Raw genomic sequence first — 15,905 nt, 5'->3', positions numbered from 1 at the left:
GGACAACAATCTGGCTAAAAATAGTGCGCTGTCACGGACCTCCGCTGTCATCCCGATGCCCAGCGCCTGCGCTAGTCCACTGCGGCTGACGTCACATCCAGCATGGCGGTCAAGGTGACTCCGTCAATATTTCTTATCAGATAATAATTTTTAAAGGCAATAAAACGGCCGCGAGCTTTACGCTGTGGGATGCCGAGGACGGCTCGTCTGCGCGGACGCTTGGGTTCAAATCCTCAGTCTGAAACGCAGCGGTGTCCTCCCCCCCTTTTATTTAAGCTCTGCATCTTTACACAGGCGCATCTCTCCCGGCCTCGCAGAGACAGCTGTAATTTATTTTTCTCTGATGCTTTTTTCTTATTCTGGGAGATTTGATGGGATTTTGCTGTCTGAAAGGATCGCAGCACGACTACTTCCATATGCAGTGCCAGGCTGTTGCTGTTAGTAGCCTGCGATCGATGCGTAAAAAGGGGGGAAAAATCAAAGCTAAACTGTGACAGACTGAACTTCAGCTTTATTGATGGTAGAGTTGCCTGCTGGAGCTCCAAAAACTACAGGCATTAACGTGGTATGGTCAGTTTTTCAACTGCTTTTCATAACAAATTCCAACTTGTGTGTTACAGGTGCAAGCAACCAAAAGGGCAGACCCCCAAGACTTGAAGACTGTTTTTCTGAAGGTAAGGCTTGCTCCAGGATTAAAACTGTTTCTAATACTAACTCATATGAAATCAAACAAATACATTAAAAAGCCTACTGGTGCAGTGAGTGAGTAGTTTGTGTGGCGTCCACAGGGACACGTAGCTCTGTAAAGGTCACATAAATACTCTGACTAATTATGGATCAGCTACTACAGAGATTCGTCCTTGGCTTTAACTTTCTGCATGTGCAGAGTGTGTGTGTTCTTTATTTTATTTTTTATCTTTAAAACTTAAAGAATTCCTCTTCGTTCTTCCGAGACAACCAATTCCCAGCATTAGGGTGTTAGTTTGTTTACCCCCAACAGGTCTTGTTTGGAGTGTCAACTTCTTAAGTCACCTTATGGTCCCTGAACATCTCTTCACTCTGCTAGAACAGGGCTGCGTAATTTGTGTTGCATATTCAGGTGGAAGAGTTAATTACTGGAAGCTCATTCTGACTGCCTGTATAATTTGATTAAGAACTACTTGAGGCCTACTGCGCGGGTGAATAGATACACAATCATGTGATGGAGAAATGTGGCAATAAATTGCTCGGAATTAATATTTTCACTTAAAAAGATTAATTCAGCAGACTGCGTTGAATTGTCCTGAAAACACTTGGCGTGGGGGTCTCCTCCCACACTCTCAGCTGGGTTCGTGTCGTACTCTCTCTGTCTGAGCTTGGCTCGGGCCCATGAGTGTGGCCTTTCTGTTGCCAGTTCATGTGGTGCTTGTGTTCCCAGAGCTATCTCTGCTCCAACTTGAAAACCAACCCGGGCTCTAAAAATGACCTTATGTCTTAGAGCGTGACCCAGATCTCACGTTCAGCACGGCACTGTATTGCATGCTTTGCGTCAGCAGAGTGGAGTAAAACACATTTGCAACACAAGGCTCTGTTATATGCATTTTATTAATCGCAAGTAGATTTGGAGGTTAGAACTGTATATCATGAAACAGCAAGGATTTACACCACTTAATTTTTTTTATTTTTAAAATTTTGGACAATTTTTCAATCTTTGCCGCTATAGTTTCTTGGGAGTCATCATTCCTAGAGTTTCAATCTGCATGTCAGGTGGAAGCTCTGGAATTTCTATGGAGCGTCCGAGTTGTCGTCCGAGATTTAATTTCTCTGGAGAAAGTTGGTGAGAGGCACTGTTGCGTGGAGAGGATACTGATGGAAAGATGAGGTAATACAGGCTATGCATCACCTTGTACTAAATCAAACTACCATGTGGTGTTGGAACACCTATGAATAAGGGATATTGCTTCTTCCCAAAACTCTGTTAACAAGCTGCTGACCAAACTTGGACATTAAGTGTGTCTAATTTGAAGGTAATGAAAAAAAAGTAAATTTGGAAGGATGCAAACTGTCAGAGTTGCAATATCTTTTGCTCTCCAGGCTGAACATGCCCTATTCAGCTGACTAGGTTTAAAAGGATGGTTATGCCATACTGGGGCATGTAAGGAGATACTAGAAGCCTTGCAGGCTACTTTTGTCTGAGTTGGTATTGGTTGGTACGTTTTAAACATAAAGTTGTGTTGAGCTAATTTGTCTCTGACTGCAAAACTGAAGAACAACAGATAGGAAAGGGGTATCTTTTTAACAGCTGAGGTCTCACGGGGTACCCACAGTGGGACATATCTTTATTACTTCCAACAAGCAAGGCTTCTCACATCGGCTGCCCCGTAGTATCACCTCGAGACCGGAATACCAAAGCAACCGTCCTCATTAGACTTGTGTTTAGCCCTGTAACACCATATACCCCCAAAACACACAGCATCCATAGATGTTCACGCTCAAATAAATCTCTACATAGTATACTGTGGCACAGCACGCTTCACACCACTGTACAGGATAAAACAACATAGAACATCATAGAAAAATGTATCCTGCTAACTTAAGACTTTGGATAAGCGGGCCTGTTCAAGTCCCTGACTTGTGAGATGAGTGAAACAAACATTTTCCCATCCCTGAGGAGCCCCTGAGAAAGGCCTTGAACCTCTCACACGGAGGCCACTGGAGCTGCTCAGCGGCCAACAGGTTGTACTGCAGCTTCCAGGTTTGAATGTGTACAAGTGTGTGAGTGGGAACAGGGTGTTCCTGAAAAAGAGAGGGGCTGTCAGCAGCGTTGCTCTGAATGAGTAAGGGGTAAATCATTGTAATACAGTGTTCCTCTCACACAATAACACTTCTTTTTTTCTTTTTCTTTTTTTTTCTTCGCAATTTCAGTGGCACGGCATGCATCATTGTCTGTTATGTGTGTAGCAACATGTCTTTTGTACGAGAATGAGATTCATGGTTAGAATGAAGTCAAGAGATGAAAAAGCTCAGAGATGCTTTTTCAATGCTGCCTGTCATTATGGCAAAGCTTTATATATATGCTTAAAATGCTCTATAGGGCCGATAAACTTAGATTCCTTTATGCTGTTACAGGAAGCGGGATGCATCGTATTGTTACTGAGACAAGGGATATGTCCACATCTTCCTCTTTTTATGCACACAGTAAAATTTCAGCCTTACTGGTTCTCCGATTAAATGCACATATGGATCCACACTGAGTCTTGTTTATAGCTTGTCTGTTTCTTCTTTGCAGTATGCCAACGTGGTGCAGGATGGAGAGCATTACATGACCCCCAACGACTTTGTGCAGCATTACCTGGGTCTGCATACACAGCCTCAACACAATCCCAAAACTGTGGAGCTGATAGCCGGAGTGGCTGACACCACCAAGGATGGGTGAGTAAGAACAAGTCGTGCGATGAAGGTTGTTATGCTTAGATCTTTTATCTTTTTTCTTTTTTTTTTGTTTTTTGCTATAAGCAGATATTTATTTTAGTACATCAACAACCTGTCAAATGTTTTCTTTTCCTCACTGATAAATAAAGGAGATAGATAGATAGATAGATGGATAGATGGATAGATGGATATGCGTGTGTATATATCAGTGTATAACCAGTGTTAGTAACATTATTTCATTGGCTAGTTTGTGTTGTTGCTAAGAATGAAAACTGAAGCTCGGCTATAAAACATATACCTTTAATGCTTTTTTGCGCCTTGTCCTCACCGTCAGTCCGTGTCCTGGACACAGACTGATATTGAAGATCCATATATGTTTCATCATTCATTTTTTTCTTTCTTCTCCAAACAGACTGATCTCTTTCCAGGAGTTTCTGGCCTTTGAGGCAGTTCTATGTGCCCCCGATGCCCTCTTCATAGTTGCCTTTCAGCTGTTTGACAAGACTGGTACAGGGAACATCTCATTTGGTATGTACATGGTAGTTAATGTCAGTGTTTCAGCACAGAGGATAATTTAAACTGGATAATATTATTATACCTACGTCTGACTTAAGATGTAGACCTGATGTAGATAATTAAAAGGAATTTAAAGTGCTTCTTGTTGAAAGAAAACATTGATGACATAATGATGAAAAGAAACTACTGGGGTGGGGATGATTAAACACTGTAGAAGTTCTTTTTTTGTGTGTAAGCATGTATAGTCAATAATATAGTCAATAACTAGGGGAGTATCAGAGCTTTTGGGGGCTTCTTCTTTAGAGTATTAAATATGCTAGCAGTGAGACCTTTTTAAGGTCTCGTCTCTGGGCAGTGCTGCAATGAGCTGTGTGAAACATCACATTATACCCAGCTCCATTCGACATGAATCCAGTCTGTCATAAACCGAGAGAGTCTTACAAAGAAGCTGCTGTCGTGCTCTTTCTGTGCAATAGGCCTCCATAAAGGCAGTTGGAATTGAGAGTAGAGCTTATACAGAAAATTTCCTGGAAGGACTCACGACCCTCAAAATGTAACAGCCTCTTCAGATTCGCCATCCAAACTGACTCTTTCATCTCCTTTAACTGGGTTCTCTGCAAAGGGAATGAGCACGCGAGATGGACATTACAGCTTCATCTTGCAGGTTTTTCCTTCTGTCTTTTGTTACTGCTCACTCAGGCCTCTCTCTTCCAGAGAATGTACGTGACATCTTCAGCCAGACTACAGTCCATCACCACATTCCCTTCAACTGGGACTGTGAGTTCATCAGGCTACACTTTGGCCATGAAAGGAACAAGAACCTCAGCTACACAGAGTTCACCCAATTTCTGCAGGTATGTATTTTTATCTTGGAGCTTCATGTCAAAACTGATGTGCAGCGTGTTAAAGGAATGAGCTAAATTTCACAGATGAGCATCGGTCCATTTTTAAAATTAAAGGAATGATTTTACATTTTGGAAATAAGTTCATTTGTTTAATCTGTGCTGTGTATATTACGTCTACAGAAGCCAGATAACAGAAACTGCATCTAGGCTTGTGAAATTTGTATCTCCTCTACTGCCATCTTGCTCGGAGGGGTGGGGCGGTGGGGTGGTTCATTTCATATCTCAGTTGGTAGACTGGTCCTTCTTTTTAGGCTGACTTAATATTAAATAACACTATCTTCTGTCATTTAAATTGGCTCTAACTCTGTTGGTGTTCTTCTGCAGCTTTCATTACATGTCTGACATTCACAGTTCTGTCTTTGTAATGACGAGATTTGTTAGATCAATTTTTAATTTTTACAAACTTTTTTTTTGGGCAGAATATTAGAGACAAGCAGATTGGTTAAATTCCTGCCAAATGTTAAGCAGTATGGTGGAGCAGTGGGTGGTAGTTTCTCATCTCACACCAAGAAGGTTTGGGGTTTGAACCTGCTGCCTGGCTTTGCACGTTCTCCCTGTGACTGTGTGGGTTCTCTCTGGGTAATCTGGCTTTGACCTCCAGTCCAAAAACATGCATGTTAGGCGAATTGTTTATTGGCTGTAGATGTGAAAGTGCAAGCGCGTGATTTCTCCCAGGATCACATGAGATATCGTCTAGGATAGGCTTCAGCCCCCATGTGACTCAAAGTTGACTAAGCAGTTGATGCTTAGTCAACTTTGGATGAATGGATGGAAACCAGTATTGCCAGTATTTTGTTATGGAAACAAATAATATTATTAATATTATAACAATAATATTATAAATATGGAATGGTGGACTGAAAAAAAGTTGAAAACTAATGATGACCTGTGGCCTCTGTAGACATATATGCAATATATATTACGGAAAACTGCATTCCCTGTCAAACATGGCGGCCACGTTGATGCATCTTCCAGTGAAACAGAAGTGACCCCTGCACTATCTACATGTGTACATCTGTGTTCAGAGGAGCCACTTTTCTTTTGCTTAGTCTAAAAAGTAGTATCTATCAAAAGGTTTTTAAAACACACAACAACGTCAGTATTATACATCTCATGCTCTTTTCATATGACATTTTTTTTAAATTTAAGAACATGTCCCCTCTAAATAAGTGCAAAAGTCTTTAAAGATAATACTTAATGAACATAATCCAACTTTCTCATCTAAATCTGATTAACCTCCTAGGACCTGTCGTCCACATATGTGGACATCATATTTTGGGTTATTTAGACCAAAATACTCAATTTTGCTCTACATGGGCCTGATATCCACTTACGAGGACATTATACTGCTGCTGTTCTATCAAAACTTTAAATGAATATCCTCATATGTGGGTCTTATTTTTCTTAAAAACAAAAATAAGGTAAAAAAAAAATCTGGTAATTCTTTGTTTTTACATTCATCGGGCCCCAATATGCCCAAATATCAAAGAGAAATTAAACATGCATGTCGTGGAAGAGTTCGGGTCTTAGGAGGTTAATTTAGTATCTTCTGTATTTAAAGTAAACAGTTTGTACCGAAAATCAGCCAAAAGTGCTTCAATAGCATCAGAAAATATGAAGTCATTTCTCCTGTGGGGATTTCATCCCACTTGGGGTCAAATTGGACTATATGCCATGCATATAGTTGGCATGACTAAAAGGGAGGGGAGTGTAATCAGCAGTTCTGGTGGTTTGAGGGAGCCTGTTGTGCCATTAAGACAGTTAAAGTTGGGCATCAGTTTAGCCCACTTGTTGAGCAGGCGCCCATACAGTTACAGCTGACATGCAGTGGCCCAGGTTTGAATCCAGTATGCAGCCCTTTGCTATGTGTCCTCCCTTGCTTTCTCTCTCCTTCCTAACTTCGCTTCACTGTTAAACTGTCAAAAAATGCCCAAAAATCGCTATTTTGCTTGATTGATTATTGCCTGGTGTGTGTGCATGTGTGTTGTCAAAAAGAAAAAGCGGGAGCGGGGCTAGTGCAGCGACCTGGTTCAGAGTCGAGGGCTGTGGTCTGAGGCAGAAGCTGGGTGGTCCAAGAGTTATGCAGGCTGCACTCTGTCTCCACTTCAGTGTGGGATCTCTCAGAGCGCTTTGTGGTTTATCATACTTGACTGGAGCTTCCCACCGCTACACCAAACACTCCCGTGCGTGCGGAATTTCATCTATATGTATCATTTTTATTGTCTTGTTTTCTGTCATGTCCGAGCACGTTACATTTCTTCTAAGCGTTACTTGAAATTGATGCAAGTAGATCCGATTGTTATTGAAAGTTAGGGCTCTTTCACAGGAATGTGAAATTTCATCGAGTTCACAGAGTGTTTGTAAGTCTAAAAAAAGTACATGTCTGTGTAATGAGTATCATGACCAGTTTTGAGCATTCTAATCAGCAAACATTGTGAGAATAAATCCACTGATTAGGTTATCAGAACAAGAATATGAGGATGAAGAAGCACCTCGGTGTTGGAGTTCCTCCACAGTCCTCTGGTTATACGCGATGAGCTTTGACAGCAGACACTGACCCGGGGTCAGCCTCCCCTGCATCCCCTTCTGATTGCACGGTTGTCATATTGAATCATCTTGTTGCGGACACACCTGCCAGCCGCCTCGGCAGCCGCTCAGCTCGAGTGCGGGATCAGACTACCCGGGACGTGGTTTTCATTAGTCTCTGGAGAAACGACTGCTATTAACAAAAAAAAAAATCTGTCTAACACGGTCACATCTCATGACTTTCACATCTGTTTAACACTGATATTATTGTACTTTCTTCTTCCAAGGTTCTGGGAACACACTCTTTTTTTTTTTACCTTTTTAGCATCTTAACCTTGTGTGTCTGTGTGTGCTACAGGAGCTGCAGCTTGAGCACGCCCGCCAGGCATTTGCACAAAAAGACAAGAGCAAAAGCGGCACCATCACTGCCTTGGACTTCAGTGACATCATGGCCACCATCAGGCACCACATGCTGACTCCGTTTGTCGAGGAGAATCTGGTTTCAGTTGAGTTATTACATTTTCCTTTTTTAAACAGTGACACAAGAATTCACAGTTAGCTCGGACATCTGTGTTAGTGATTTATGTCTTACTGAGCTGCTGTCATTTAGCTGGTTAAGGAAGATTTGAAGGAACATAATAAGATCCATCCGTAGTCCCTCCTATCCAGTAGGTCTGACAGGCTTTTGGTCTTGCTGTAGGCTGCGGGAGGGAGCACCTCCCACATGGTGAGCTTCTCCTACTTCAATGCCTTCAATGCTCTCCTCAACAACATGGAGCTGATCCGCAAGATTTACAGCACGGTGGCGGGCACGCACAAAGACACTCTCGTCACCAAAGGTACTGCCGAGCGTCTCCCGAAATAATCACGTCTGCATCGTAAATGTGATGTGAGATGTTCGATCATATTTTAACTTTCTTGACAGAGTGGTGTGAGTGAACACTCAGGAAACATTTACTGTAGCACTAAATTACTAAGGTAAATGAACATTTTCAATCTGGTAATCAGATCATCCCCTCCCCTCCCCACACATGTATACCTGAGTAACTGATAGTCGTTCTGTCAGTCACATCTGTTCCCAGTTGTGTTTCCCATTCAGATGCAAACTTTAGACTTCTGCTTCCTATTCATTGGTATTTCGCCTTGTAGAAAAGACTTTGAGCAAACAGTATTTGCAAATAATTATTGTTATTTGTTGCCGAGCATGTCAAATATCATTAAGTTTAAAGCGAGCACTCGCATGTCTGCTGTCCTTCACCGAAAAGTATATCATTGTACGCCTCGAGCATACTTGTAACTAAAGGTGTGGAGGAAGTGAATAACAAACTCTTTCCCCTCTCTCAACAACTACCATTAGGTTTCCTTTTAGAACGACCACCTGATGGCAATGGAGTTTCTCAGCAGGCAGCAGTAAAGAAGTGAATATAAATCCCATATAGCAGAGCCGTGCAGGGTGCTGCTGAGAGTGGTTCAGTTAGTGGTAGTCGAGGAAGAAGTAAAGCACACACAGGACTGGTTTTAATGGTTTTAAAGATTTTTCTGCAACAAAGAGCCACATAAAGAAAAAAATACAAGGAACATTATTTGCAAATACTATATAACACAAACCTCCAGTAGAAAATAACTAATGTTTTTATCCTCTCGGCCTCATGTCTGATGTTTGACACAGCGAAGCTTTGAAATCCAGTTTGTGTGACTGCATCGTCTCCTGTCTTTGTTAAATTGTAGAGGAGTTTGTTCATGCTGCAAATAAGTTTGGTCAAATCACTCCGATGGAAATTGACATCCTGTATCAGCTCGTTGGTCTCCACTCTCACTCTGGGTAAGATCTCCAGTTATTCTGTTGTCACCTGTGGAGTTGGTTTATTGGTCAGTGAACATATTTCAGGCTACAACACGTTTACACTAAAGAGTAACAAGACTTTACTGGACAACAGTTTATAATAAGGTGCTTGTATTTACCATTAGCTTATTTCCATGCTTATGTGGAAAATCTTTATTAGTATTTCAAACATTTTCCAATTAGCAGGCCATTAAGAGATTACCTCTCAATAATTCAACTGCTTTATAAGTTCACTTAATATAGATTTATTAAATATGAGCCCTAGTTTAGTTGTATTACGTTACACCAGTGATGCTCAAATAATAGCGCTAGTAGTACTTTCACAGTAACTAAAGGCTCAACTCATTTAAAAAAAACAACTACAAAAAAAGCAAGAAAATACAGTTAATTAAAGAACTGATTGACCTGGACAGGTTGTATGGAAGCTTCCATAGGTTTGTGCAGAAAAGTTCATTTTAAATAAAAACAGGATTGCGTAAATGATAAAAATCGGTAAATAAACAAGTACGCAGGGAAAAAAGTTGTACACCCCACTAAAAGTGTTGTCCGCTCACTGCATAATAGATAATCAACTGAAAGACCTATCGAAAATTTAGATTTAAAAACTAGGAAATTCTTGACTGAAGGTGTAATTAAGTTGAATTTATTGAGCAAACATGAGCATATTAAGAAAAAACTAGTTAGCTAAACATAATGGAAGGAGTGGTTGAAATTAAAAGCTTATATTTATAGATAAGCAGTTGAGACAGTTTACTAACCATAACTGATAAATGGTGAAGTGAATCTAATGGGAAAGAGTAAATGGTAACCTGGTCCAGTTCCATACTGAACACATTACAGTGCAATGACCCGGTTCTCGGGTCTGTGGGGGGGACGTTATTATAACAGCAACCACTGCATTTGACTGTATTTAATAAGTGTTATTAAGGAAGAATGACCGTCCCGACTCCTGAGTAAAACATACAATATAAAGAAAAACACTAGGAGGATATTGATGGAAAACCTTTAGTTAATGACCTACAAATTGAAGAATGTTTTCATGCATATGAAGCATTAATAAGTGTTTTATAATTATTCGTATAGATTTACTGAAAAAGTAGTACACATGCTAATAAACAGATGTCTAATAGTGAATATTTGTACTGTAACATACAATGTTTCTTTTATTTGTACCTGTTCATGTTGGACAAGCTGAAAAAGTGCTCTTGTACATAGTGCGGCATTTAAATTTGTAACTAAATTATGAATATGTTCTCATTAAAAGGGCACAAAAAGAAACTTGGACAAACTTCCTTAATATTTTATTTTTTTCTGTTGTGTTTATGTGTATAAATGGGGAAATAATTATTCCAGCTCCTGGATTAACTTGGGTGGTTTTTGACTGTGTAATTTTTTAAATGTAGTTTGGATTTCTAGCAGACTAATGCTTTCCTAAATTGCCAAAGTCCGACCTGCATATATGTGAGGAATACATGAAATGGAACGAACCAAACTCGACGTGGAGTCCAAAGAAGTGCAGAAATGTTCTTTTCCACTGTCATTAATGCAGTCGCCCAGGTAGCTTCTCCTGCTATTCCCTCAAATTTACATTTACGCAAGCTCGTGTTTTTATTCTAAGCCGACACGAATGGAATGAATATGTTATAAACATCTGTTTATAGGTCGTAAAGATAAAGTTATTGCTCATTCTGTTTAACAATGGTTGCTCCAGTGGCTGATTAACAAGACACACATAAAACATGAATGCAGTCTTTATGATGCGTCAGACCAGCGGGGGATACTTGGATCTCTAGCATTTAGTAACAAAACACTTTCATTTACTCATTGGGCCCCTTCCAGCTTTGTTTGTCTGTTGTGTGTATAAGCTCGAGTAGCAGGAACTTTAAGTTATATGGCAGTAAAAGGTCTGTGGAAAATCTTACATCACTGGGTGCCGCTCAGAGTAGATGCACGGCTTTCTGCTTTTTCCTGGACTAAATCCCTTCCTCTCTCCCCCTCAAGGCGGCTGAACCACGCAGACATCGAGAGAGTTGCCCCGCTGGAGGAAGGAGACATGCCATACCACCTAGCAGAGAGCCACAGACAGGTAGCCTGAGTGACTCCTCTAATACACCTCACATCCTCCTGCCTTTCATCAAAACCTTTCCCACTTCTTCGCCCTGCTTCCTTCTCAGAAAGAAGCGAGAAAAAGGAAGACTGTTCAGTCGCTGAATTAGCAGAGTGCCCATGTTTTTCTTCCCTTGTGAAGTGCATTTCTTTAACTCCCAGATAAAAGTACTCCAATTATAGTCATAGAGGAGGAATGGATTGTTGCGTTGCGCCTCTCCATGAAAGGCACTGCCTATTTTATTCAGTATGGCTGTACATACACATCAGCTGCAATCACACATCTGAGACGCTAATAAGAGGCTTTTATCAGTGTGGGGCTTGAGAAGTTTTAGGAGCCTTTAGCAAAGTCTGCTAATGGCAGGAGGGGAGTGGGAGTCAAGGTGGATGTGGGAGAACAAAATAGTTCCTGCCTCCACCGGATAACACGGCTCTATATCAGGCTGTGGTCAGAGCTTTCAGGCCACTCCTGGGACTCGTGCTCAGAGGTCTGGAATTTGATTCCTTTGGGGGGGATGCTGCAATTCTCAGCCTTGCCCTTCTGTGGAAGTAGGCTAATTGTTTAAACCCTTTGATCAAGACCTCGATCTTGTTAGCATGCAACTCTGGGTGGAAGCATCTGGGAAGAGGAAAAAAAAAGATCTTCTCCACTCCCCACTCATCTGGTGGCAGGAGAAGTTGCTAAATACATCGACTTGCACACACATTTGACGATGTCTCGCTCGGACCGTGTAATATTCATGTAGATTCTTATCTGGACATGGAAAAGGGTTGTGAGGCTAATCAGTTCCCAGTGAAAACAAAGGCATTTGCTTTCAACATCAAACACCAATCCTGAGATCAAGTGGATAAGGGAGAAATTATGCTTTGTTATAAAAATAAAAGAAGACCTTTTCAGCTTTTAGCCTCCCACATGTCGCATGCGTGGAAAACTCAGCCGCAGGTTCACACAGTCATTTACTGTATCCAGAGCTAGTCTGTCTGTGACATTTAATACAGGCTGATGATGAATCAGACATTATGTGACATGTCTGCATTCCATCGCCTTCCTCCGCCGTTGAGTACTCTATAGCATTTTTCTTTCCACAATGTATCTGGTTCGCTATAGTTTAATAGCCAGCCGATTCATGTTTAGTGTCTGATCCCCCCTCCTGTCTTTCTCCAGATTCATTTGACCGCTGGTGTCTTTTTCTCCTATACAGCACGCTCACGAAACGTCTCGGCCCATCTGGCTCCAGGCTGCGGAGTCTGCCTACAGGTTTTCTCTGGGCTCAATCGCTGGAGGTGAGTGACATGTCTGCGGCGGAGCCCCCGGCCCGCCCGAGCGGTAACCTTAGCCGGCTGGCTGCCGCGCCGAGGCCCCGGGGCCGACCATTGTCCTGCAGGGAGAAGGGCTGTGATGTGAGGCTCCGGCATTGTGCTGCCGTGCCACCGTGGCTCCAGGCTGTCGTTGGAGTCGAAGCTTTGGAATGACACAAATCTTCCGGAACCACACTCCCTGGAATCTCCCTCTCTAATTACGCTGGGGGGAACTGATACAAGGAACTTCTGACATAACTGCCCCTCAGATAGGAACACGGTCTTTGTATGTGTGTGTGTGCACTTGTTCTCCCTAAATACGCAAAGAGTTATCAGTCATCATTCAGCAGAAGCCAATTCAGGCCAGGTCAGAGAGAGATATACTGTAAGTCATGAGGCATACAGAGAAACCACCAGGAATGAGCTGTTTCTCACTCACTGTGCTGCTTTCTCTGTTTGCATGTTTGGGAATCATCATTACAGCAGGCCTTGATGCCAAACAAGACATGGCGAGTGTAACTGATAACAACAGTTTAGTGCAGTGTTGCTCAAACTTTTTCTGGCAAGCTTCCCTTCAGGAGTTGAGAAAGTTCACACCCGCCAAACCGCGATTTTTAACAGTTATTTACAATAACAATAAAGGCTCGAAGGTGCATTCTTTTGAAATAATAGAGAACATAAAAGCTTCAACACTCTTCTCTTCTTACTTTTCCACAAATCCTTCTCATTAAACTTGATTTCATCTTATTTTTCACCCAGTCGTCCACTTTGCAGGACTTCCTACTCTATGCTTTATGATGATTTCTTTGAAGTGATAAACCAACCCCAAATGTAGCTGCAGAATTATTGTTGTACATCTCAGTTGTGTAGGACTCTAGATAAATAAAGTGATGGCTTGTATGCACTAGAGGGCTGCCCAAGGGCTGTCCAATATCAACAGGTAATTAATTGAGTTAAAAATAAATTAAAAAGTAATAGTAATTCATTGTTAGAAGCACAAAGATCAAACATTTACTAGCTTGTCTAGATTGAAAAAAGGGGGGGTTTCTTTGTCATTTTGGGTTTTCTTGTCTGCCAGTTGCACAAATCAGAAAACAAACTGCAGCTCTTTTTGTCACATTTGCCACAAGTAAAATTTGAATTTGCTTTCTGACTTGTTTAGATGCTCAAAAAAATCCCCCAAACTAGTTCATTGTGTGTGTGGTTTTTAAAAAAAAATGTTTGTAGCTGCCGGCGCTACGGCTGTGTACCCTATTGACCTGGTGAAGACGCGCATGCAGAACCAGCGCTCCACCGGCTCCTTTGTAGGAGAGCTGATGTACAAGAACAGCTTCGACTGCGCAAAGAAAGTGCTCCGTTACGAGGGCTTCTTCGGCTTTTACAGAGGTAATCCTTTACAGATTTATTTTTTTCAGTAAATGAAAAGACCTGAAATCTCTGTGCAAGCCAACATGTGGGTGTCGTGCAAAACAAACCATCTGATGGGAAAGCATCAGCATTCGCCAGCGCGCTAATATCGGGAGCATGGTTCGCTAATTGATACCAGAAACCTTTGCCCTCCCTGTTCAGCAGTGAATAAAGCAACACCCAGGGGTCACGTTTTCATTATCTCAATACCTGGGAGAGTTGCCCGAGGAGAATGACCAGCAGTATTCATGTAGCAACAGCAGCAGCGGTGTCTGATCTGCCTCTGCCTGAGTGGTGATAATGGTGCTGAAGGCTTGTGATATACAACACTTCTTTCATATGAGGGAAGTCAAGACTGCCATCTACTGCTGCCTCTACCGCTGCAGCGCTTTGTTGCTCTGATCTGCGTCCCCCTGCCCTCCTTCCTCATCTCTTGCACATGATAAGAGGGTGATTGACTCAGAGACAGACACGCTCGGCTGTTTTCTGGCTGCACACCAGCAGCAGTCACTCAGCAGCTCCTTCAGAAGTTTATCTGGCCTGATGAAGGACAGACGGTGAAACAGTATGGCAGTTATCGCCACTGTAGCACCCAGCCTCCCCCCTCGATCTTGTACGTGACCACACAGCTCTCTCTGTTCCCCGCTAACAGCAGGATCAAGTCTCCGCGATGCTGATCCCATATGGAGCAGCAGTGTCATATTTTTGGGGACTTTTGTTCAATTTCAGTGGGACCTTTGTATGCTGGTGCATCAGCTGTATCAGGCACCATCTGTAAATATTTATGGGTTTGTTTTACACGCACAAGAACCCCGCAGCTTATATTGTTCTAGCTGTCAGTGGATGTATTCATTCAGCGAAGATACAAAAAAAAAATGTGCATTCATTTCCAGCCAGACTGTCTCTCTTTCTCTCTCTCTCTGTCAGGTATTCTAATGGTATCTATGAATAATATTTTGCAGGTCTCCTCCCGCAGCTCATTGGCGTTGCCCCGGAGAAAGCTATCAAACTCACGGCAAGTCATTCCACTGCGTAGCTTAGAGTGCTCAAAAAGTTGTTCTGAACGATTCATTGTGAATGGAAAAAAAACATGCAAAGAAGAAGAGACACACTTTGCAATCAAGATGCGACTGCAACCACAAGTTAACATTAATGCCCTGCCATCAAGACTGCGATTGTGTCTCATCTGACTTTTTCTTCTTCTTCTTTGTGTCTCCTTTCCTTTATTTTTTCTTCTTTTCTTCAGGTGAACGATTTTGTCAGAGACAAGTTCACCAACCAGGATGATACCATCCCTCTTCCTGCAGAGATTCTGGCTGGTGGATGTGTAAGCATTACTGAGACGATCATCATTCAAATTCAGTCTGTAGATGAACTCAAAACCGAGTGAAGGGACACCTTAAAGATAAGCGATGTATGCATGAGTAAAAAAAAAAATAGTGCAGTGATTATGTGCGTTTTGTAGTCTTGGGTTCATAAGTAAGTACAGAAATGAAATGTGTAAGTATTTCAGATGCAAAGCTAAACTGATACTGCTCTTTTAGTGTTTTAATTTTTGTTTTAACGTATGTGAAGGGTGAGAAATGTATTTAACATGCATGAAACGATCATTATATGCCGTGCGGACGAGGTATTCAACTTTACTTAAAGGTGTTATATGTAAGTACGTTTTTTTTTTTTAACATCCCTCCATCATGTCTGCCCTCAGTGTCATTTAGCTGCATCTCCAGTGAGTCTCTAAAATATCTCCAGTGGATGGATCCAGCTCCACCAGCTGCAGCTGGAAAGCCCAAGATGGGGGAGCTGGTTCTGCTCTGCATAGTAACATGGGAACCAGATTTCTTATTTGTTGCAAGTTGAGGTCGGCGTGTCAGAGAGACTCAATGTGGAGG

The 15,905-nt window shown here is 41.9% G+C and overlaps 1 protein-coding gene across 2 annotated transcripts in view; it reads left to right on the top strand.

The window, feature by feature from the left end:
* The first annotated feature begins 5 nt into the window (after positions 1-5).
* Positions 6-15,905, top strand: part of LOC146370616 (electrogenic aspartate/glutamate antiporter SLC25A12, mitochondrial-like) — a 21,671-nt gene continuing 5,771 nt past the window's right edge. Inside the window, exons 1-13 of one of the 2 annotated variants that reach the window (XM_084908801.1) lie at positions 6-114; positions 621-674; positions 3,269-3,411; positions 3,824-3,939; positions 4,642-4,781; positions 7,717-7,863; positions 8,059-8,197; positions 9,087-9,180; positions 11,203-11,287; positions 12,510-12,591; positions 13,834-13,992; positions 14,976-15,028; positions 15,260-15,340. In XM_084908801.1, coding sequence (XP_084764927.1) covers positions 103-114; positions 621-674; positions 3,269-3,411; positions 3,824-3,939; positions 4,642-4,781; positions 7,717-7,863; positions 8,059-8,197; positions 9,087-9,180; positions 11,203-11,287; positions 12,510-12,591; positions 13,834-13,992; positions 14,976-15,028; positions 15,260-15,340 — 1,305 coding nt within the window. In that variant the 5' untranslated portion in view covers positions 6-102. Of the gene's footprint in view, positions 115-341; positions 521-620; positions 675-3,268; positions 3,412-3,823; positions 3,940-4,641; positions 4,782-7,716; positions 7,864-8,058; positions 8,198-9,086; positions 9,181-11,202; positions 11,288-12,509; positions 12,592-13,833; positions 13,993-14,975; positions 15,029-15,259; positions 15,341-15,905 lie in introns of those variants that run through there. The other variant, XM_084908802.1, reaches the window with a different exon arrangement.

Source organism: Perissodus microlepis, chromosome 16 (genome assembly GCF_051167445.1).
Source record: "Perissodus microlepis isolate ML-2025 ecotype Zambia chromosome 16, ASM5116744v1, whole genome shotgun sequence".
In the NCBI taxonomy this organism is placed as follows: Eukaryota; Metazoa; Chordata; class Actinopteri; order Cichliformes; family Cichlidae; genus Perissodus; species Perissodus microlepis.
The sequence above is the reverse complement of the archived record's forward strand: the minus strand, read 5'-3'. Positions and strand labels throughout refer to the sequence as shown.